Source organism: Antrostomus carolinensis, unplaced genomic scaffold, assembly GCF_000700745.2.
Source record: "Antrostomus carolinensis isolate BGI_N321 unplaced genomic scaffold, ASM70074v2 scaffold8304, whole genome shotgun sequence".
Lineage (NCBI taxonomy): Eukaryota > Metazoa > Chordata > Aves > Caprimulgiformes > Caprimulgidae > Antrostomus > Antrostomus carolinensis.
The window spans coordinates 2,307-25,355 of NW_010312756.1; the positions used below are offsets into that span (position 1 = coordinate 2,307).

Here is a 23,049-nt window from a genome sequence, read left to right on the forward strand (position 1 = left end):
GCCAGTGACTTAAGACAGTGGACTCCCACCCCAGTTTAGGTGTTTCTATTTGTCTAGTTTCATTATTACATATACGTGGGGGTGGTGGGAACAATAGAATCATTTTGGTTGGAAAAGACCTGTAAGATCATCAAGTCCAGCCGCTAACCTAACACTGACAAGTCCACCTCTAAACCATGTCCCTAAGCAACACATCTGCATGTCTTGTAAATACCTCCAGGGATGATGACTCGACCACTTCCCTGGGCAGCCTGTTCCAATGCTTGACAACCCTTTCAGTGAAGAAATTTTTCTCGATATCCAGTCTACAACTTGAGGCCATTTCCTCTTGTTACTTGGGAAAAGAGACCAAAACCCATCTTGCTACAACCTCCTTTCAGGTAGTTGTAGAGAGTGATAAGGTCTCCGCTCGGCCTCCTTTTCTCTGGAATATGCGTAAACAAACTGTTAAAACCTTTAATGACATAGGTCTCTTATGCGTAAAACTTTGTATTGGGCTTGAGCTCTCTTCTCAGTTACTGGGGTACTACTTTCTCATCCTGTAACCTGGTCTGGTCTCATAGCTGACCCTACTCTGAGCAGGATATTGGTCTAGAAACCTCCTGAGAATCCCTAGTAGCTTGAATTATCCTGTAAGCCTATGATTTAGTTATGTCAGTTTTAACTTAAGTATCAGGGTTGTCTGTTTACAGTATATGAATAATATATATGAATATATGAATAATAATAATCTTAATACCAATCGTATTGCCTTGGTGGCCTTGAAAATAAACAGTGCAATATATATGCATACATGATTTTTAGGAAAGCAGACACATGTTTCTGTTTAAGACAGATTCTTCTTTTAAATTTTATTATTTCTGAATTGGTTTATTTTTTACTTTTTCTTAATTTTAAAAACTTTTGTTACAAATCAAGCATATAAAGCCATTTGCTGACAACTGACATTGTTAAAGGAATAAGATGTCAGAAATTTTACAAGACAAAGTAAATGGTTCAAAAATTGTGTCGTAGGTACAGAACATTTCCTAACAAAATATCCGAGGTCATCCTTAAACAACTGCTGTCATCACTACTCATTCTTTGCAGGGGATGGAGTGCTAGATCTCTCTACAAAGAAAAGCGCAAGGTTGGAAGAACCAAAATATGATCCATTGTGTTCTGAAAACTCAGTGTCTGGGTAAGCAACGTTTAGGACTTTCTTCGGCTTATGTAAAAGACAATCCAGGTTTCTCTTCTCTGAAGTCAGGTTTTATGTTCATAACATAGTTGTATATACTGACACACACATGTGGTTCCTATTTTGCTTTCAGAAGAATTTTTGTCACTCATAAGTGTGTGTCTCTGTATATATCATATGTTTCATTTGTCTTTTTCCTTTTTTTCTGTTTGAAGAAAAGTTATCAGAACAATCACCAAACTTTAGTTCATGTTACTAAAAATGAACTGAAAATTGATTACATAACACATTAAAAGGAATAGGATAGTAGAAGAAAATGTAAATATATTCTTTCAGAGTTTATTTAGGAAACTTCAATTTTGGACAAAAATTACTGTTAATATTTAGATTTAAAATATTCTTCAACTAACATGAACAAGTTAAATGACTATTATCTATAATATTCCTTAATAAGAGAGAGAGAGCAAGCATGTGCGAGAGAGAGCTCTTAAATCATCATACTTATGCTTACATCATGGTTCTGACTATGGTGTGTGGTGGCAAATGGTTAAATTTTTTTATTCAGCAAGAAAAACGTTATTGTGTCTGCTGAAAGCTACCACAAAACTAGTGAAATGCATTGTTTTGTTGGATTTTGTTATGATCTTGGCATCCTTCCATCTACTAGCCATAGCAGGACCCTTTTTGTCACCTGTACGTCTTACCAAATAACTTATTACAAATAGGACTACAATAGCAGTATTTGTTGAATGATGTAAAATTGCATTTTATTATTTCGCAGATATGAAGAAGTTTTAAAAGAATATGACTTTGTAATTAGAGAGCTGTAAATAGCGGGTAGAAGTTTTTAAAACTGTGTTTTATTTTGACAAAATGGACTTGATTGTTAACTACAGCACTTTATCTTATTGTAGTAGAAAGCCTAGTTTTGTGTAAGTCTGGGATGTTTGTGCGTAGTTATGTACCTATTGCTGCAAATTTTCTATGAGGGGGTTGACTCTTTTATTACTTGTTTAGCGGTAACGTCACGTTTCTACTAACAAAAACTCCTTCAGGATTTGGGTATTTAATGGAACGTTAATTGTACAATTAAAATTATAACAGTGTTGCTCTGCAAGCATGTGAACAAGGGAATATAGCAAGCACATGAGAATATTATCAAATACTGAGCTAGGATATAAAGTTCTTGGAAGGGCTGCTGTAGAAGCCACCGTATGATTTTTGACACACTGTCCTACCAGAACTGTAACATTTTGCTAGGATAATGATTTACTACCACATCTCAAAGGCTTAAAAGTATCAGAAGCAGTGATGTTACCGAAGCAAGGAGTATAATAAAGGAGTGGACCCTTCCCTTCCATAGCTGTGTGAGAGTCTCTCATACATCAGTTTACCATCGTTTCATTCCATCCATCCAGGAGACTACACAGACACAGAGAGGACTATGTGGAAAGAAGTGCTGAGTTTGCAGATGGTTTGCTCTCAAAAGCTTTGAAAGACATTCAGTCTGGAGCACTGGACATAAATAAAGCAGGCATACTTTATGGCATACCTCAAAAAACTTTACTTCTCCACTTAGAAGCCTTACCAGCAGGAAAGCCTGCACCTTTTAAAAACAAAACTCGAGATTTCAATGATAGTTATTCATTTAAAGACAGTAAAGAAACTTGTGCAGTCCTACAAAAAGTAGCCTTGTGGGCAAGAGCTCAAGCAGAGCGCACAGAAAAAAGTAAACTCAGTCTACTTGAAACCTCAGAATTAAAATTCCCAACAGCTTCCAGTTACCTCCACCAGTTAACTCTACAGAGAATGGTCACTCAATTTAAAGAAAAAAGTGAAAATCTACAATATGAAACTTCAAGTCCTACTGTACAATTAAAAATTCCTCAGCTAAGAATAAGTTCTGTGTCTAAACCACAGTCTGATACTGCTGGTCTTCTGGATGTTATGTACCACGTTTCTAAAACCTCCTCAGTCTTAGAAGGATCAGCTCTTCAGAAATTGAAAAATATACTCCCTAAACAGAACAAAATAGAATGTTCTGGACCTGTAACTCACTCAAGTGTTGACTCCTACTTTCTGCATGGGGACCTCTCTCCTTTGTGTCTTAATGCTAAGAATGGGACAGTAGATGGAACCTCAGAAAATACAGAAGATAGTTTGGATCGTAAAGATAATAAGCAACCAAGAAAAAAACGTGGCCGCTATCGGCAGTATGATCATGAAATAATGGAAGAAGCAATTGCAATGGTAATGAGTGGGAAAATGAGTGTTTCCAAAGCACAAGGAATTTATGGGGTACCTCACAGCACTTTAGAATATAAAGTAAAAGAAAGATCTGGAACATTGAAGACTCCACCGAAGAAGAAACTCCGATTACCAGATACTGGCTTATTTAATATGACAGATTCAGGGACTGGCAGCTGCAAAAAATAGTAGCAAGCCTGTGTAGAATAATTGTTAGCAAATTGTTTCGTGTGTGTGTATGTATGTTTGTATACACACACTGTGTGAGAACTACATATGCTCACTCTGACAGACGACGTGAAATTATACAGTTCAAAAACCACATACATGCCTTTTGAAAAATAGTTTTATTCAGGGTTTTCACTGTGGACAGAATTAGAGTTGCTCACTTAATTCTGATAGTGTGTATTTAATATAATCCTTGTATAAATAGGTGAAAAGATTCAGGTTTTATTTAGTAGTCAATAGCATAAAGATGTTTTGGGAAAACAAGTATTTGTCATGTGAAGCATAATTTTTAATTGGTGAAGAACCACTCTACCCATTCAGTAATCCATCTTATTATGGATACACAACCAAGGGTTAGCAGACTTTTCTACTTCACAGAATACTTGCAATAAATTGTAAGTAACTCAGATTATACAAATCAAAGGATTTTTTAAAAAAGCTAGTTCCTTACAAGGAAGTGGATTTGTGAAGTATTAGTAGGATATAGTACATTCTGTGAAAGAAAAAAGTTCATCGTTACTTAAATATCCAATACAAGTAAGAAAAGCATTTCATTACTAAAAATGTGTGTTTCGCAGGCATAAACTGCATTTTTTTATCATTTTAAGAAAATTTTGTTGTTGGTTTAGAAAGAAATTGGTGTTTACAAAGTGTACGCTTATGAAACCTGAGAAATTACTGTAGTTATAGAGTTATTAAATATGAAATAAGATGGAATACTAAGAGCATAAAATAATTTACACTTTAACATAATTTTCCTTTTTAGTTTGACAAATAAGGTAACTTGTAAGGTTTAAAAAGAAAGTTGGAATGCAACTTAGAGCATGTTCATAATGTGCACAGAATGAGCTTGAGAATGGTTTGGGTTTTTTGTTTAAACGTGCTGGTTAGTTGATGTTATGACTACTTAAAATTTATTTAAGGATTGTGTCACACTCCTATTGAAAAACCTCACTGTAACTGTAATGTATTTGCTGCTGTGACATTTCAAAACATTTTCAGTTTATCAAAATGAATACCAAGTTACATTATCATTTTGCTAATAACCAAATTTGCAGTTCAGGGTCTTGATAGAAATACAAATATTAAACAGTGAAGCTGTTTTGAACTTTCAATAATATAAATTCTTTATAAATTTGGTAGTTAGAAGTTAGGCATTTCACTTTAAATACGTAACTTTTAATAGAATTTAAGGGAGACCAATTACCTTCATATTGCAGTTTTTACATGAATTTCAAAGTATTCACATTGGACTTTATATCATACTTAATTTTTTGTGTAATATCACAAAGTATATGGCTACATATGAAGAATGGGGGCTTGCTTCATACATTCAATACTGAACATCAATGCCCTTTTCCTCTCAAAATTTATTTTTTTCTATATGCATCTAATTGGGCATAGAAAAAAAAAACCTTTTCTCCAACTTCTATACATTTGGTGTAGTGCACATGCATACATTTTTTTCCCCACATAAATTTGCATATGTATAGATTAATTATATAAATGAAATGGGACATTAGATACACATGAGCCACATAAGGTAATTTGATTTATAGATAAACTTGCCGTTAAATTAAGTGGAGAGCAGACTGCAATATTGATGTGAAAATCTAGCCCATATTTGTTAACACTACTTAAAAAATAACAACTTCCATTTTAATACAGAATAATCCTTTGAAACTGCGCAACCAGTGTCTCAGTTCTTTGGTCTCTCAGATCTATACTGAATCTTCTTCAGTGATTAAGGTTTACTTGCATATTACAGAATGAATCCTTTTTTAAGCAGAACTGTACCTGATAACAAGGTGGTCACGAAACAGCAGATGTCAGGGTCATCTTTCATTTTAAAAGAATTAAGCCATATTATGTGAGGGCCGGAAGGATTAATTTGTATCCCCAATGAAAAATGAAGTTGAAAAAAATCTTAAATATTTCAAGATCTGTCTTTATACAGTTTTACTTGTGAAACTTTGAGGCTTCAGTGCTTTGCCTAATATTTGTACCATACTGATATTTTCTACTCCTCAGGCAATGTTTTAAATTTGGGTCAGAAGTTTATATTGAAGGCAAGTTACAGAGCTCTTTTTATATCATTTAAAAGATGACCTGACCAAAAAATTAACAGGATTCATAAAATCAGGGATCATTTTACTATTGACTTAACAGTACTCAGTAGTTTTGTATGTAATATTATAATTAATTTTCAACATTTTAGTACTTGTATTTATTTTTTGGTCGGAAATAGTATATTAAAATATTTTTTGATAGTTTATAGATGATACTCAACCTGTAAGTGTTTAAAGGAACAGAATTATTTGTTTCTAATTATTACGCTAACCTTTGATTACACAACTAAGGAAAGGCAGGGAAATGTGTAGATTCTCCTTCCCCGACCCCTAAGTATTCCTTTAAATGTCATTTAAATTACACATTTTGAACTGTTTTATAAATTCGGTTACCAGTCACTACTTAGTAATTGACAATTTCTGAAAATTCTTGTTTCAGCAGAATTTTAAATGAAGGCGAAAGCAAGCCCTACATGCTTTCTACTTATTTGAATGTTTCTCAAGTATTTTATATTAAAAAACAGTGCCTCTGTTTTTAGAACTACTGCTCAGTAAAGCTGTTTAAACCATTTCTGGTAGCTAATGACAATTTTATATTAAATTGTATATTAACTTTAGTGAGACTGATTTTTTTAGTTGTTTACAGTACAAATATTTGTATTTGTTTTTTAATTGCAGTATTTCCATTGTCGCAGTAATTTAGTAAAACTCTGTGGCTGCCTTGATTTTTGACAGATTTTTGTTAAGAACTGATTTTTAGGCAATTAGTTATATTTATGCATAAATCAATTGCACTATAATTCATGAATTATTTATTACAATATTTTCTAATGAATTCCATGTATTTGTCTTGTGTTGTAAATGTACTGTAATTCTGTTTCTTCTTTGTGTTGTTATATTCCTAAATCTGATTGTATGAATTTAATTGTTTAGTTAACGTGTTTCTACGTTGTAATTTGTAGTAAAGCACTTCAATGCTTTTGCACATAAATTTACAACACTGATGTGTGATTGATTTGCTCATTCAGTAAAAAAAAAGAAAGAAACAAAAACCTGTACACTGACTCATTTGACTTACTCCTGAGGCACAAGTTTATTAGCAGTGGCATAAGATCAAGAATTGTACAAATTAAGCACATGATGACTAATTCACATTTAGAATTTAATATATCAGAAATAGTAGCTTTAAGGAAGGTGATTTCTCAGAATTGATGTCGTACTCATAAATGAGAAGAAATTTATAAAACTAATTTTATAACAGTTACATCCTTTAGTTTGCAGCTAAAAATTATCTATTATATATATTACAAATAATATATAGCTTTTTTGAGGGATTTGTTTCCTTAGTAGAAAACAAACATTTCTATAAGACAAATTTGTATTTCTGTGCCATTTATATGAGTACTTGAATGTATGTTCTGTACCCAGTTTTGTTCCTGTTCCCAGTCTGCAAAGAAGTTGCTAGATTGATCTTGTCTGTGGCCGAGATGGCAGAGGATAGAATGCTAGGGAAGGAAATCTTTTGGGAGTCCTCTGATGGAGCTCTTTCCTGAGAGTTTTTTGGATTTGTGGAGTAGGCAAAGGTTAAAGGTGCTGAAAGGCCAGTACATAACCTTATCACTTCTCTGCCTTTGTGCCTTTTTGTGCCCAGTCAATCCCCACTCCATGCTATTAACTGTCCCTGCAGGGAAATATTTTTCCACCAGGGAAATAATGTAATTCTGTGCTTAACTTTTGTCTTCAGAGATACTGTGCATTAAAGGACGGGGGGAGCAGTGCGTATTGATCCTCTCACCTCTCAACCCTTCCATTTTCTACCCACTTTCTAGCCAGCTTTTTGTGTGTGATTTGTAGAAGTGTAAAACTGTTCTGTGAAGGAAGTGTGCAATTATGAAAGTGATAGCTCTTCCTTCTATGAAATTATTGTCTAAGCCTTTTATATGGAGGATAGTCTAAACTATTGTGTGACAACACAAATTTAAAGGGCTATAGGAAGGAATTACAGGAGACTGAAATATAATTCCATAATTGTATTGAAAATCTACTAAAAATTAGTTTGTTTAAAAATATGAACATCTTTACAGAGAGACACTTTAAAGAAAATCTGTTGCTTTAATTCTTTAATTTGTTTGTGTAGTAAGCTCTGTTCCCAAATGGCAACCGAGTAAGGGGTTGGTGTATTTTCACAAACTTGGAAGATCATTCCGAGTGTGGTAACCGTTACAATAGAATGGATGAAGTTCAGTTGTCTGTCAGCTTTAGAAACTAACATATGCTAAGGGAAAGCAGATTATGGACATTACACGAGGGTAGAGAACCAGGAAAGAAATTGTATTAGAAGAATGTCCAGTGTGTCTGTGATAACCAGGATATTACTTTGTACAATGGGCTGATTTCCACATAGCAAATTCAAAGCAGTTTTAAGGCCTTGGAAATTTTGGCCACTGGTGTTGAGAAGGCTTTGAGAAGAACTCTGGAAGTTTCTTACACCAGTGAGCATATTTTAAATAGCAGTTATGGACACAGGTCCTCTACAATTAAAGCTTTCCAGTGAAACTCAATGCATTAGACATACCTTCCAAGTCTATACAGAAGGAGATCTGTCTAGAGATTCCTTCTAAAAAGACTATACTGTGCCATCTTTTTAGCAAATTAGTACTTAACAAATTTACTGTGGTTTACAAACAAAAATTGAAGACCTAGTGCTCTGTTGTTTGGTTTTTTTTCTATTTAGCCTTACAAAAAGTTATTTAATTAAAGTAATGGTGGTGGGGAGGGCAATTAGTTTATATCTATAATTGTATTACTAGAATAAGCTTTGTTTTCATAAATGTAGTGATATATTTCAACACCTTGTGACTCCCAACTTTGTTGGACTGAGTAACACTCAGGTTCTTCTCAGTGGCATTTCAAAAAACAGTTCAATCCTGACAATAACATGCCCCTTGAATAATGCTATTTTTACTTTAGATTGCAAGTGCAAAAAGGGTTCTTTTTTCTTTTTAAGACTTCAATTATTTTTGTTTAAACATAATCTCAGTTTCAACTAGTAACATCACAATTATCTTGTACTTTTATATGTTAGTATAATCTCAATGCTTGATTTTTAATATATACCATTTCATACTAAATGTTACAGGAGAAGGAAAAGTTACATGAGGAATTATTAAGCATAGTTGGCTCTTTTTAAGCTCTAAACGTTAAAATGTGTGTGGGACAATAAAAATACAATTTTGTGTGTATAATTTCCAGTAAGAAATCTGAAGCTTAAAGTTGTTATTGATGCTAATAACATTGGATATGAGCTAATTAATTAATAGGAAACTTTATATAAATACAACACATTAAATTTTAAATGTGTTTGTTCCTTGATCAATACAGTTGTAAACCTAAGCAAAATTAAGTTTTTCCGAAGTACAGGCTTAAATGCAAAAAAATTACAGGACATAATAGTAGGGCAGAAAGTTAGTGTCATGTTCAGAGTTTGGTGATATGTTTAAACAATACGTACTTTTCTAAAACAGAATTCTTCTAACATTTTCTGCTCACACAATTGGTTTCAGTAAAACATTTGAATTAGGTGTTAACTATCTGTTGATAGTTGCTATCCAGCATAAGGACTTTGTATTTAGTTGAAGAAGTATCTGTATTAATTTCTACCATGGAAAATTTTCAGCTTTTCAATATAAATGATTGATTAGGTAAGTAGTGACATTAGTTTTAATCATTTATAATAAATAAATTAAATAGTTAAGGTAGTATTCTGTAAGTTATTTTATTTTGAGTTAATATCTTTGAGAATAACTCCTCCAGAGTCTTACTTAGATATAGGCCTACACTGTATTTGAGATTTAAAGGTTATTAACCCTTGTCGCAGAAGTTATTTATTCCAGTGGTGATTATCTCTGTTTCTGTTTAATGAAGGAATCTGTGTGTGTGTGCACGCACGTGTGTGTGTGTGTGTGATATATTGCAAAGAAGAACCTGTGAGGCACTGCTGCGATTTATTTAAAAACTAGAAGGGAAACTTACCTGCAAAGAACAGTAACAGTAGCAAGTGGCTATTTTTTTCCATTTTCTGTTAGCCTATTAAGTGTTCTTTAAAAATAAATTATAAATAAAAGTATCTTTATTTTTAAAGAGTATGCTGAAGAGCATTCTATACACTTTGGTATATGAATGTCTTAGGGTGGGATTCAGGAGAGATGAATCCATTCTTGCCTTTTCCACAACCTTGAATTGTGCTCTTAGGCAAGTCATTTGCCCGCTCGGTGCCTCAGTTTGTGAAATGGGAGTAATACCAAGTTCCCCAGGTTCATGGTGAGGTTTTCATTCATTAATGACTGAGGTAGTTTGAAATATCAGAAAGTTAACATTATTGTAATTACATTTAGATACAAGAAGTTATGTCTCAAATTATTCTATTTGTCCCTTAATTTCTTCCTGATTATTTTTCTTACGTTAGGACTATCACTGCTATAGATAGGATGCACATCATTGCTAGAGATGCTTGCAAGTATGATTGAACAGTGCAAATAGAACAGAACTGTTTTGCAAACTTCACATTTTTAGGCTTGACTTTAACCATTGTAACAAACATTAGATATGGTGTTTTACTGTAATTTATATTTTGTTTCGATTTGTTTTCATTTTCAGTTCAAGCTCAACAGCTGAGGCAAATTCAGAGGAAACAGCTAATTTGGAAAAAAGAAAATCAACATTAAACAAAGTTTTGGAGTCTTTTTGTTCATATCACTGGCAACAGACTTTGGCTATGTTAAAATTTTTAATACAAGATGAAAATGTTCCTATAGTTTGCAGTTGCAAGCAAACACATTTGGTCCACTCTGAAACTCCCAGTTCCCTTACTGAAGAGGATGTTCTCGTTTCATTTTGCAATTGCAATGGACATATGCTGACAAAAAGGTGCTGTTTACAAAATCAAAGACCAAACACTTGTTTACCACCTCTGTCTGTCTGTATTAAAGATTTCCATTCTTTGTCATGCCAAGCTGTAGCGATTGGATGTATTAAGACAATGGTGAACAAAGCATGTAGTTCTCATAAGTATTGTGCTGAACAGTTGCAAAATTATAACAGTCATTCTTTGAAAGCAGCAGCATGTACATATTCAGCTAAAGATTGTGATGTCTTGAACAGCATTAAAAATTCAAATAGATCTCGCAGCCCATCACCACCTCCACTATCACCTGTACAGAGTAAAGAATTTGAGTCATCGGAAGGATCAGTTATAGATTTTCCAGCTTTAGACAATAACAAGCTTGAAATATCCATCAACCAGCCTCCATCCCTCTTGCCAGCTGAAGGAAGCAAAGGAGAATTTGAATATGAAGGTAAAACATGCAGAGGAAAAGATTCAGATGGAATGTTGCTATCAACAGACCAAGAAAGCAACAATTATTATATAAATTCTGAGAAGGCTGAGAAAGGTGAACATTCCACCATTTTTCAAGATTTAATGGAACGCATTAATGAAAAGTTAAAATCAATAGACACTACAGATATAGCAACAAATCTTCTAAAACTTTCTAGCAGTGACAGGGCACCAGAAAATGATGTCAAATTAGGAGACTTCATAAGCTCTCTTTTGCATAATGCTAAGGCAAGTGATTACAGCTTTATGGAATTACTTCGCCAACATGATAAACAAATGGAAAATAAAATTATCCAAACAAGATTTCGCAAGCGTCAGGAAACTTTATTTGCAACGTATAATTCTCCTGATTCACCATTCATTCGACGACAGTCTTTGCAAATTAAGAGGGAGCTTGCAAGCCTTGATGAAACTCTCGTAAGAAAAAAGTCCATTTCTGAGAGAAATGCAAAGAAATCTACAAAAAAATTTGATAAAATGTATCCAAATAAAAGACACAGTTTTACTGTGGTAGAGAATGAGGCTTTGCAACATCTTGAAAGTAATACGTGCATGAATTGCCAAACCAAACCAATGTGCTTTCCAGTACACCAAACAGAGTCTTTCAAACTACCTCTTACTAATTTTCAAACCAGCTCTAGCTTTCTAGTTCTTTCAGAAAACAGTGCTATTGCAGCCAGCCAGGCGAAACTCACAAAAACACAAGGAGATTGTGCAACCTTAAGAGAGACTGATCACATTCCTCTAAAGGATGAAAGTAACGGAATCTTGGGCAGAAATAAACGTAATATTGTGCCTCCTGGATGGTATTCTGTGTATGTAACAAACAATATTGTGTTTAGAAAGTCATCCAGTGCAGAAAAGTCTTTAGAAAGTTTGGAAAAAATTAAAATAAATAAAGATGTTTGTGCTGAAAGATGCAGTGACATAAATATAAGCAAAACTGTGAGAGACACAAATCTGCAAGTTGTTGTAGAACGTTTAGAAGATACAATAAATTTAGCCAGAAAGACTAACAACTCGTTGCTGGATAGTTACAAAATAAGCCAAAAATTAAAAGATAATGCTTATGAACAGGTTATGAACCCAGCTGCTAGAGGAGGCTTACCTTTCATTCTGAGTGAAACAGGATGCACAGGACAAAGCTTCTTTCCACATTCACATGTGCCAAGCAGCAGTAAAACCAAAACTGTGTGTATGGCAACAAACAAACAAGAAATGGTTATAGATCAGGAAATTAATAACAGCCTTTTGAAATCTCTGACCTTTGATTCATCCAGTTCAACTTCCAATAATGGGGACTCGCATTCAACTTCTGAAGCTGGGGAGATCTCAACTCCCTTAAACTACTCTAGTCCTATTAAGCTCATGTTTGTCTCAGAGATTAATAGTAGTGAAGGAGTCAAATATACTTTGACATCTGCAGCTGCATCTTCTAAAGGAAGCACAGATATTTGTTTGTTTCAGGGGCACGCAAACAGTTTGTTAGAGAAACACTCCACAGCAGATCTTTCTCATGCAATCTGTGACAAAGGTTGTGATTACAATGAAAATGAAACCAAGGAGTCAAGTTGTGTCTATGCAGAAGCAATTTCAAGCTCTTGTCTAGTTGGTCAAGCTAACTTAAGTGACTCAAAACAAACGGATGAAGTTGTGGAGAAATCAAGCAGTTGCAGTGAATTGGTTTTAAAAAGAAAACCTGGTAGACCGAAGAAAATAGGTCCTCAAGTTGTTAAACAGGTTAAGAGACCTATTGGACGGCCTCCAAAACCAAAAATAGCCATGACTGAAAGCACAGAACGTGGACCTGAACTTAGCAGCGATGGTAAAAGTAACAAATCTAATGCAGCAGTAACAGAAGAAGTTAACAGCAACAAAAATATTACTGTGACAGTTGTTTTTGGAAGGTCACGAAGAACTAAGAGACATGTTTCTGAAGGTAATCTAAATGTAATCAGCATTCTGCCCACACAACACGTGGATTCTAATTTTGCCAGTGATCACAGCAAAGTGAGGCACAATGCAGAAACTCAAAATGCTTTGACTGAAATAGTGAAAGCCTTACAGAATTCTTCTACTGAAAATGAGGTCTCTGGTTATGACTATGTCAGACCTATCAAGAGTAACCTAGCATCACCACATCCTTGCAGCAATATTATACAACCAATTAAGAAACCGTTAACCACCATTCGAAAACCTGGTAGGCCAGCAAAAGTAAAAATCTCTGGTATATCGGTGACTGTTAATAGAGTTTCACCTCAGGAAAGAAAAGTGAGTATTAGCAACTGTTTGCCTCCTTTACAACAGCAGAATACATTAGAAAAAAGCATACCAGAGGAGAGAAAAAATCAACTGTGCAGTAGTATGGGTCAAGTAAAAAGCATGCAGAAAGATTCTAGAGAGGATGGATCAAACAATGTTATTACAGCAGTGTCAAGGAAACGTGAAATTCCATTGAGACATTCCGCTAGAGACAGAAAACCCTCACTGCATTTTGTACATTCATTAGCATCTTCTAGTGCATTTACGTGTAGAAGTGCCTTACTACATAAATCTTACAAACTCCACTTGAAAAAAGCTAAAGATCGAAAGGAAAAACATAGGCAATCAAATCAGAGCACAGCATCCAAAGATACCTCAGAACTGAGAAATTCAGGAAATGCAAAAAAGGATCTGAAGGATGGTGAATTTGGGCCCATTAATGAAGTATCATTGGATCCCGTTTTTTCATCAAATCCCTCTCTCCGGTGGTGGGCTACTTCCACTTCAAGTGACACTTTGTTGGAAGAACTAAATAATAGATTTGAACAGATAACTAATACCTGGTTGCGAGTGGGGGGTAATGAGTTTGATAAATGTGTATGTGAAAAAAGAGACCCCATTGAACAAGACTGTAATACTGAAATGTCAAACCCTTTAGACTCCTGCCTTGTAGAATTTGAAACATCACCTATAAAAATGCTTTTTCAGAAAAAGTGTAGTATGAATGAACTCTGCACCTGGTTTATGCAAACTACAGAAACACAGTCTCTCTCCTTAGTGAGAAAGGCAAATGCTCGCAATCCTTTAGAAGTAGTTAGTACTAGAGAGATAAAGATGGAAACTAAACAGTCTGATCTTAGTACTTGCCCTTTCAGAAAGCACTTTAAAAAGTTTGCACTATCCTCTCCTTCAAAACCAGCAGGGAAACTACAAATATTACATAAGATGGTGAGGTCTCCAGTCTTAAACATGAAAAGTAATTTCACGTTAGCCAGATTAAAAAGAAATGAATTTAAGAAGTTACAGCATGATAGGTGGGGACAAACAAAAAAACTCTATAATCAGGCTCCCGGAGGCTGGAGATCAAAAAAGAAAAATTTACAGTTCTTTTGCCAAAGCCAGTTGTTTAAAAGTACCAGTGGGGAAACTAGTGATGAAATGCCCAAGCTCCAGGAAAAAAATGCAGTAGAAATCCAGCCCACTCAGACTTTGGTAGAATCTCAGAGTAGCCTCTTGCCAACTGAAAATGAAGCCAGAGATGCATTTGTTCAACAGATGATAGGATCTTCTGACTTTAACCCACATCCTGGTTTAGCAAATGTACTTAAGTCACATGCAGAGACAAATGGAACAATTTATTGCCAACAAAACGTTAGAAAAGAACAAAGCCAAGATAAACTGTTTCAAAATACTTGGAAAGCCAAAACCTTTAAAGATTGTAGAATATTTCTGAGAAAAATCAACCATATTGAGCAGCACAATTCATTTAAGTTAAATGATGTCATTTATTCTCCTGAAGCAGTTGAAAGTAAAAGCAATCAGGCTTATTTGGAAGAAAAAAGACATCCTCTTTTAAGGTCCCATTCTACTAAGCAAAATGCATTAAAGAAACAAGAAAATGAAATGGAAACATCTAAAGGATCTAATTCTTCTAAAGTGACTGAAAGGCTGGATGACCAGTTTCACAACAGAAAATTAAGTAGTACTGTAAACCATGATGATAATCCTGCTGGTAGTTCTGAAGTTCTTATCAGAATAAACAAAAGAAAAAGTCCACAATGGGAGACCACTGATACAAATGTAAGAAAAAGGCATAAGAGACAATCATGCAGTAGTGGACAAATGGCAACTTATTACCCAAAGTACCAAGTAGGTAAGTTCCTGTTCCCCCCTTCATCTTAAAATTGCAATCTTAAAGAATTGGAAGAGTCAAACAACTAAGCACTTTTAATTTTTTTTTTTTAATTGCATGATTTTCATTTTAATTTCAGAGAAGTAATGAAATTAAACATTATATAGCATCAGAATAGTGCAGAAAGTGCAATTTTAAAATGTATAGAATATGTTACATGCATCTTTGGGCTATAATAGTTGTGTTAGATTGTATTACAGCTATAGCACAACAAAGATAAAAGAAAAAGAGGAAACTCATATAGTTCAGACAGACAACAAACCAAGTTCTGACGTATCTGAAGTCAGTCACAATTTCAAAAGGAACAGAATTTCATTCCACTGTGTAGTTTCTCGTATTGTGAGGAAGGGTAAATTATAAAAGGAAGCAGAAATTCAGTGTATCAACATAGTTGTTTAGAAAAAATTGTCATTGAATGATTTCTAATGTAAATCTGTAATGGTTTTGTAATTATATAGTAAAACATAGTACTATGTGCTTCTGAGAAGTATTAATTGAGAGATCCGTTTTAGTATCCATTCAGTGCCAAATGAAATCTGCTGACTCTAAAGGGTTTGCGCATTGAATCCTTACAGAACAATTTAAAATACAAAATTATTCTAGACAAGTACAACATACATTTACTATGCTAAATTGGCTTGGAATCTTTTTAGGCTAGTGTGAAATTAAATGAATTTTTAAAGCTAGGTATTTATAATACATTGTAATGCAACTGTCATCTGGGAAAGGCCATTATATTACTTACAAAGAGGGTACACTTGTGAAATTATTTCTTCTGTTGGGGAAGAGATCTCCTTAAACAGAAGTCTCAACTTGTTTCAATAAAATAACTAAGGTGTGAAGAATTCTCCAAATTAAAAAAAAAGTTCTGCAATAGGAATTAAATTACTGCAGAAGTATTTATTTGTGGAAACAATACTGTATTAGCTAATCTGATTATAATGCCCAATGAATAAAAAAAACTATTCAAAGTACCAGAGCAAAATCTTATGTCCCCCTTTGTATTCTATATTGTAGAAAAACTATCCCTGATAATAAACTGAAAAGTTAATTTAAGTTGTAATATAAACAATATTATGGCTCTTGTATACTTTTGTGCTTTATGTAATACATAAAATTCTTCATTATAAGCTCATTGAGTGTAACTCCAAAGTACAGCATTTTTTATCTTTAGACTATTAGTTGGCATTTTACTTCACTGGTTTGGGGCCAAACTCAACAAAAAAACCTTGTTTTTAAGAAGTTCAAATCTTGACACAAGATTGCTGTAAAAAAGCCAGAACTGGAAAAGAAACAAGTAACATCTATCTGTTTCTTTTTTTGCAAATGAAGAAAGAGCTCTCTCATACTTTTATTTCATAATTTTGACTGTAGTTGAGCAAAGTTTGCATTTGAATTATATTTATCTTTAAACCTTTTCTTGCTATGGCAATGTAAGACGTATTACTGTGATACGGTCTCATGTTAGTTTTAATTGGGACTCAACTTTATTTACCTGATAACTTTCCTCCTTTAGTTTTGGATCTTTAGGAAATCTGATAACTATTTTGATATTTTGCATTATTTCATTTACAATTTTTGTTATTTTCCCCTTTACTCATAGTTTCTCATAATCAATCGTTGTCTTTAGAAAGGATATGACAGAAAGTTCATTGATAAAGGAAATGTTAAAAGACAAAGATTTATGATTCTGGATTTTGCTCCACACTTGTAACCCCAAATCTTTTTTAGGGGTACTGTTGCAGTATCAGGGGATTGTCTGATACAGAAAAGGATGTCTTGTTTTGACATGTTGATTCAACATTGTGTACTGTCTGCACTAGCCAAGGAAATCATATAAACATTTTTAGTCTAGAGTATAGCTACTGGCTAAAAAGAAGGAACATGATTTCTAGCTGTGCATGCATGTGTTTTCAAACATAATTCCTGCATCTGGAAGTTTAGTGGACATGAAAACATCATTATTCATTCATATGTTCTTTGGACAGTGTTTTTGTTGATGTGGTATCATAAATTATGTCACTGTTCTGTTGTCGTGCTTGCAATGTTCTTATATACACATTTATGGTCTATATTTAAAGTTTTTCAAGTTTTACTGTCTTACTGAATAGTCTTGAAAGAGAGAGGTATTGTGATGCTGTTTTGTTGTGAAGCATTGTGGCAGGTAGGCAGAACTTTGTTATCAACTTTTTATGTATACTGAATTTTTGCTAGAATGTACAAGTGGGAATAAAGCATTGAGTTCTTACAGCTCAAGGTAGTATCAAGCAAATAGAACTAGCCATGTACTCATTTTAGCAACAGAAGAGAGTTAATAACTTTTTCATATTTCCTGTTTTATTCAAGATAAGGTGGATGGTAGATACATTGGTCCATATGCTCTTTGTTACTACTTCTGAATAATGCATTTGATGGGGGCAGTTCCCTTTTACTGTAAATCTATGTTCTGACCTTTTTACTTTTTTTAGCAAAACTGAAACATTATTACTGTCTGTTGTGACAGAGAAAATTATGTAAGCATGTTTTTAGGAAAGCATTTATGTTTTCTTTCCATGAGAGTGGTTCAGTGTGTTTCCTTATACCACATTCACGTGCTTTGGACTTGGACAACTAGAACCAAAAAGGCTTCAGGAGAGCCAAGCTAAAATAAGAAAAACTATTATCCAACAATAAAATGGGACACTATACAAGACTCCATTTTAGGGATTTACAATGTACTGAATATTTTCAAAATCTACTTTAGAGGATGTGGATATATCACAGATGCAAAGGGGGCTGTGGACCTACTACAGTAGCAGGCAGTACTGTGTGCTGTGATGACATGACAATACCTGTTTACTAACCCTTCATATCAGGGTGGGAGTTCATATAGAAAAGCTTTAAAAATCAATTCCGATCACTTGAAGCTAGGATATTTTCTTCATCTAAAATGAACTTTTTCATTTTCTCCCTTATAATTTGGATTTTATTCAAGTAGTCTGGAGTTTTAGAAGAAAATCTACTGTATTTGTTTGCAGATAATTTAAATTTTAATTTTTCATTATATTTGAATGCTAGTTGTAAATGTCTTAATGAAATCAAGTTAGTGCAGTACTTAAAATGAGAATTTGCTAATCTTTATAATAGTTTCAAAGTTGAATACAAGAGTTAGGAATCTAACTGTGAAAATTTGGTATTTTTGTGAGTCTAATTGGTCTCTTGATTGTGCATGCAAAGTAACATCTATATTAATATGACAACAGACAAAACTTTTCTTAAGCTTGATTCTGTTACCATAAATTTTCTTCAAATTGGAAGGGAAGATTTTGTGAACTCTTTTTACATATCTGTATGGCATTAATATTTCAGTATTGTTGCTTATTTGTTTTATGGTAGTGCAATCCAGTAGTGATTAGGCCACAGCGTGTGAATCACTTCCCTACCACTGTGGAAGACATTAAGTCTCACACCAGTGGTCTAGTAACAAAAACAATTGTTTCTAGCAAGTCTCTCCAGCTTTCTCTTTCGTGAAGGAGTACATTCTACACTCCCAGTGTGGAACAAATTTAAAATATTAGGGTAGGTAAAATGCAAAAGAAACATAGTGTAACAGTCATTAAACATGTTGATTTTGAGACATCCTTTTCAACAGCCACATCTTGGCTTTTTTCACAAAGGCCTTTCATCAGAAGGTTACTTGGCTTCAGAGTAAGTTTTACCTGTGAAGCAGAGTAAGCAGATAGAAATTTTCATAACTGTAATTGTCAGACAAGAAGTTACTTTTTCACAGCCAGTAGAAACAATATGGAAATGAATGACTATTCTCAGAGAGTGGGCCATTTTTAATGCTGAAATATAAAAGCAGAAAGGTAGACTTGATAAGTGGTTGACTATACATTTATAATAAATCTTGACTCATTTAATGAACTTAATGGTCTCTGCCTCATTGCCCTTAATGCAACAACAGGAGCTCTAATACCACAGTCTAATACTCTGTCTTGTTTTATACTCTGGAATTCCACTTGCTAAATGCAATTACTGTCTTTCTCTCCCTTCATGTGCTCTAGTGTGAGGTGTATAAACTCTGGGTGCTGTTTAGTTTTAAACTGTGGTCATTTACATATTGCCTTGGGATATGCTGTTTCTTACATTCTATTTGAGGGTGAACTAAGGATTTTTACTTTTGCTTATTTGAATAGCAGTAGGTTCCGCTTAAACTTGAGAAGAAACTTCTTTACAGTGAGGGTGGCAGAGCACTGGAACAGGCTGCCCAGGGAGGTTGTGGAGTCTCCTTCTCTGGAGACATTCAAAACCCGCCTGGATGCCTTCCTGTGTGATCTCATCTAGGTGTTCCTGCTCCAGCAGGGGGATTGGACTAGATGATCTTTCGAGGTCCCTTCCAATTCCTAACATTCTGTGATTCTGTGATTCTTTCGAAGAACTCAACTCTGAAGTCTTTCATTTCTTTTACCTGCAAGGAACTTTATGTCGTTTAGTGTCACGATCATTAGGCCTTTGTGTAGGATTTATAATACCCAGTTTATACATCAGTGTTGGGGGGTGGGAGCTTATAATTTTATTCAATATTGTTTTGTTATCTCTTTTTAATTCAATTTCCTCAAAAAAATGGGAAATTCATACTCAAGCTTTCCTATTTCTCCTCAGCCCTAAGGAAATTGTTAGATTTTTAAGCTTTCTTTAGGGAAACTGATAATACTATATATAGACAGGCTTCTGTCTGCTTAAGCCTTTCTCCAGAAGAGAAAATAGTAGTTTTCCCAGACCTGCCTAGCACTTTTGAAAATACGACAAGTACCTACCCCTTTTAAAGTCCTCTCTCTTGTTAAGAGTTTACTGCCTTACAGCGAAGCTTTGGTTGATGTTAGATAGAAAAGGGTAGAGGTCAATCAGCACAGCCTGTGATGATGTAAATAAAGTATCTGTGTAGTCCAGCCATCACAAAGAAGGATAATTATACTGAAGCAATTCCGCATTTTGGTGTTGAGTTCTGGGAAGATATTCCTGTTCAAGAAGGATGTTTTAATTCATAGAGGAATATGTGCTGTGCCTTCATTTGCATTCCTCTATCATTTTTATGCTAAAGCTTGTGGTGGTGTTTTTATTTCATTAAATTTTTGTTAAGTGTCTTTTACTAGAATCTTCAGTTAGCTACATTCAAAAAGTGCAGATTCTGGTTCCAGAATCAAGGGGAAGGTTTACAGTGGTGTGAGATGACTGGGCTGATGTTTGCACGTATTCTTGGGTAGATTTTTCTTACCTAATTCCTTTTTCACTCAGTCAAACGATAGTTGTAGTCTGTCCTTTGATGATTCAACACCATCTTCACACATCCAGGGTAAATTCAATGCCACATTTATTCACTGGGTGTCTTTCTGTTTTGCAGTAACTACACAGTTAGGCCTTAAAGACATTGTTTAAACAAGAAAAATATTTTCATTATTTTGAAGTATTTCAGGTGAAAGTCTAAACACTTTTTTGCCGGGCTTTACAGAGTGGTGCTGAATCTTACGAACTTATCCAAAATTTTGTTTCAAGTGTAGGTAAACATTTGGTAGCTGTTAGAAATTATATTTCATTTTTTATATTCCTTCTTCTTTGTATTCATTTGGTAACTGGATATTAATTTAATACAAATAAGATTTTTGCCATATTTTAAAGACAGAGTCTTCTTATCATAAGGCTTTTTTGCTCTGGTGTTTCCTGTGGTCAACATGAAAAAAACCCCAAACTTTCTGCCCTTTAAAATGGCCTTGAATCTGGAGTGTTTCCTAGCGTACTGAGGGTTTCTGAAAGCTGTTGACAACCTTCGGGTTCTAATTAAGCCAGATATTTTTACAATGATCAACAACTAATTAGATGGATGTATCTGAATGGAAATTGTTTTATATGGGAAGCCAAAGATTTTAAGAGCAGCATTTTGCCTTCACACGCACATACCGCTACAGCACCATAGCTTGATGGTTTTGCTGTTGGTGGTAATGGAGGTAGTGTCGCGCTCTGTGGCTTCAGCGTAATATAAAACATGATGGTGCTCTTGGGTGTGTAATTAGCAAAGAAAGCTTATGGAATCCTCACTAACAAAGTTTGCTTCCTATTTATTTAAAATATATTATTAGATATGTTAAATTAAATAGAAGAAAATGTTTGGAAACCCAAGCTACAATTTGAACAATGTATGATTTATAGACCTATATATATTTGTATAGGGATATGTGCTACCTGTGAACTGAGAACATTTCTAATGTACCATTTTAAGAGAAAATAACTTATTTCAAATACTACAAATAGAACCTAGATTAGAGGTCTCAATTTAGAAGCTAATTGGTATGTTTTAATTACTTTGTTGTTCAAAGGGATTTTTTTAATAGTGTCTTATAAAAAGCTAGAAAAGAAAATAGAAATTATTTCACTGCTAGTCAAATAAAATATTGAATTTATTGTAACTAAGCAATAATTAAAATGTACTCCACACATTTTTATCAGGTTTCTGACCAAGTGTTCTGATTGGCTGCAGTGTACCTGGGTAAAATAATGCTGTTCTTGAAACACATCTCTCTCCATCTTCTCCTTTTAGTATATAAGGTATCATCTTAAATTACATCAGTGTTCATACCTACTCCGTCTGTTATTTCTTGTTTCTCCTTATTGGATTGCTGGCTTTCAGCTGACTGACTTGTTTTCTCCTCTAAATGCTCACTTTGTTTTTCTTTTCTCCATGTGTGATTTTTGTCATTATATTACTCACTGTGGTAAGTCTGACTAGCTGTGTTTTCCCTGAAGCTTTCTACTTTATTTCCTTTCTCACAGCAGCATAGAAAGCATGCACACTTTTTCAGCAAGGCTGATGAGCCCAAACAGGATGTCTAACCACAGCTGTTTATTTCACACCATCACTCTTATTCATATATTTTATTCAGACACGTCTGAACCACTCTTCAGACGATTCAGACTGTTACATTCTTGTTGCTCTGCATTCGCCTGCATCCTCTCTTCATACTTTGCTGTCCTTTAGTACCAAACTTTAATTGATTCTCAGATCATGCACCAGCTTTCTATTTTCCAAGCTGTATGTTTGTGAGTGCCAAAGCCTGCTCTCAAGAGCTCTTCAGAATCAGTGCAGCCCAATTTCATTCTAATTTTTATTTTTTTTTTACTGCCTATTTGTCATTGTGTACTTCTGCTGGTCCATACTGTCTCTTACACTGATAAGAGATATAAAATATCGCATGAGCAAGATGTCAGTCAGCCTTTGTCATAGATTTATTCAAATCCAGGTATGGAAAATCTTTTCTAAATAGCCATGCCTAGTCTTTAATCTACTATTGCGTATTATTATGTATCTTTGTAAAGATACATGTCTTTTCCAAAATGAGGATGTATAAACAGACTTTATCTTCCTAGCTCCATGCTTTTGGGCCAACAGCTCTTTATAATTCTAGCAAAGTTACTCTTTCTGCTCCCATTGTCATGGCAAATTGCACATTCTGTTCTTGTGGAACAAGTCCAGCAATTTTTATTTCTCTTTCAATTTTTTCATAACTGAGGGAAGGGAACCTTTTTCTGATGCTGATTTCTCTCATGTTCTAGACATCAGTAAAGGCAGCTTAGATTATTTCTGTGTTCTTTGGAGTACAAATAATGGTATCTATTGCTTGATTAAGAGGATTTAAATCTTTAGTGAGAAACTTCATGCTTTATGGAGACCTAGGCTTTTTTCTGTATTCTTTTGTTCGGTTTTATCAATCTGACAGATTTT

The 23,049-nt window shown here is 34.2% G+C and overlaps 1 protein-coding gene across 1 annotated transcript; it reads left to right on the forward strand.

The window, feature by feature from the left end:
- Window positions 1–1,089: 1,089 nt before the first annotated feature.
- Window positions 1,090–4,776, forward strand: LCORL (ligand dependent nuclear receptor corepressor like; the record flags this gene model as incomplete). Its single annotated transcript, XM_010167095.1, has 2 exons — window positions 1,090–1,180; window positions 2,599–4,776. Coding segments are annotated over 2 exons (1,109 nt in total), but the record flags the coding sequence as incomplete, so codon positions are not given.
- Between the last annotated feature and the right edge of the window lie 18,273 nt (window positions 4,777–23,049).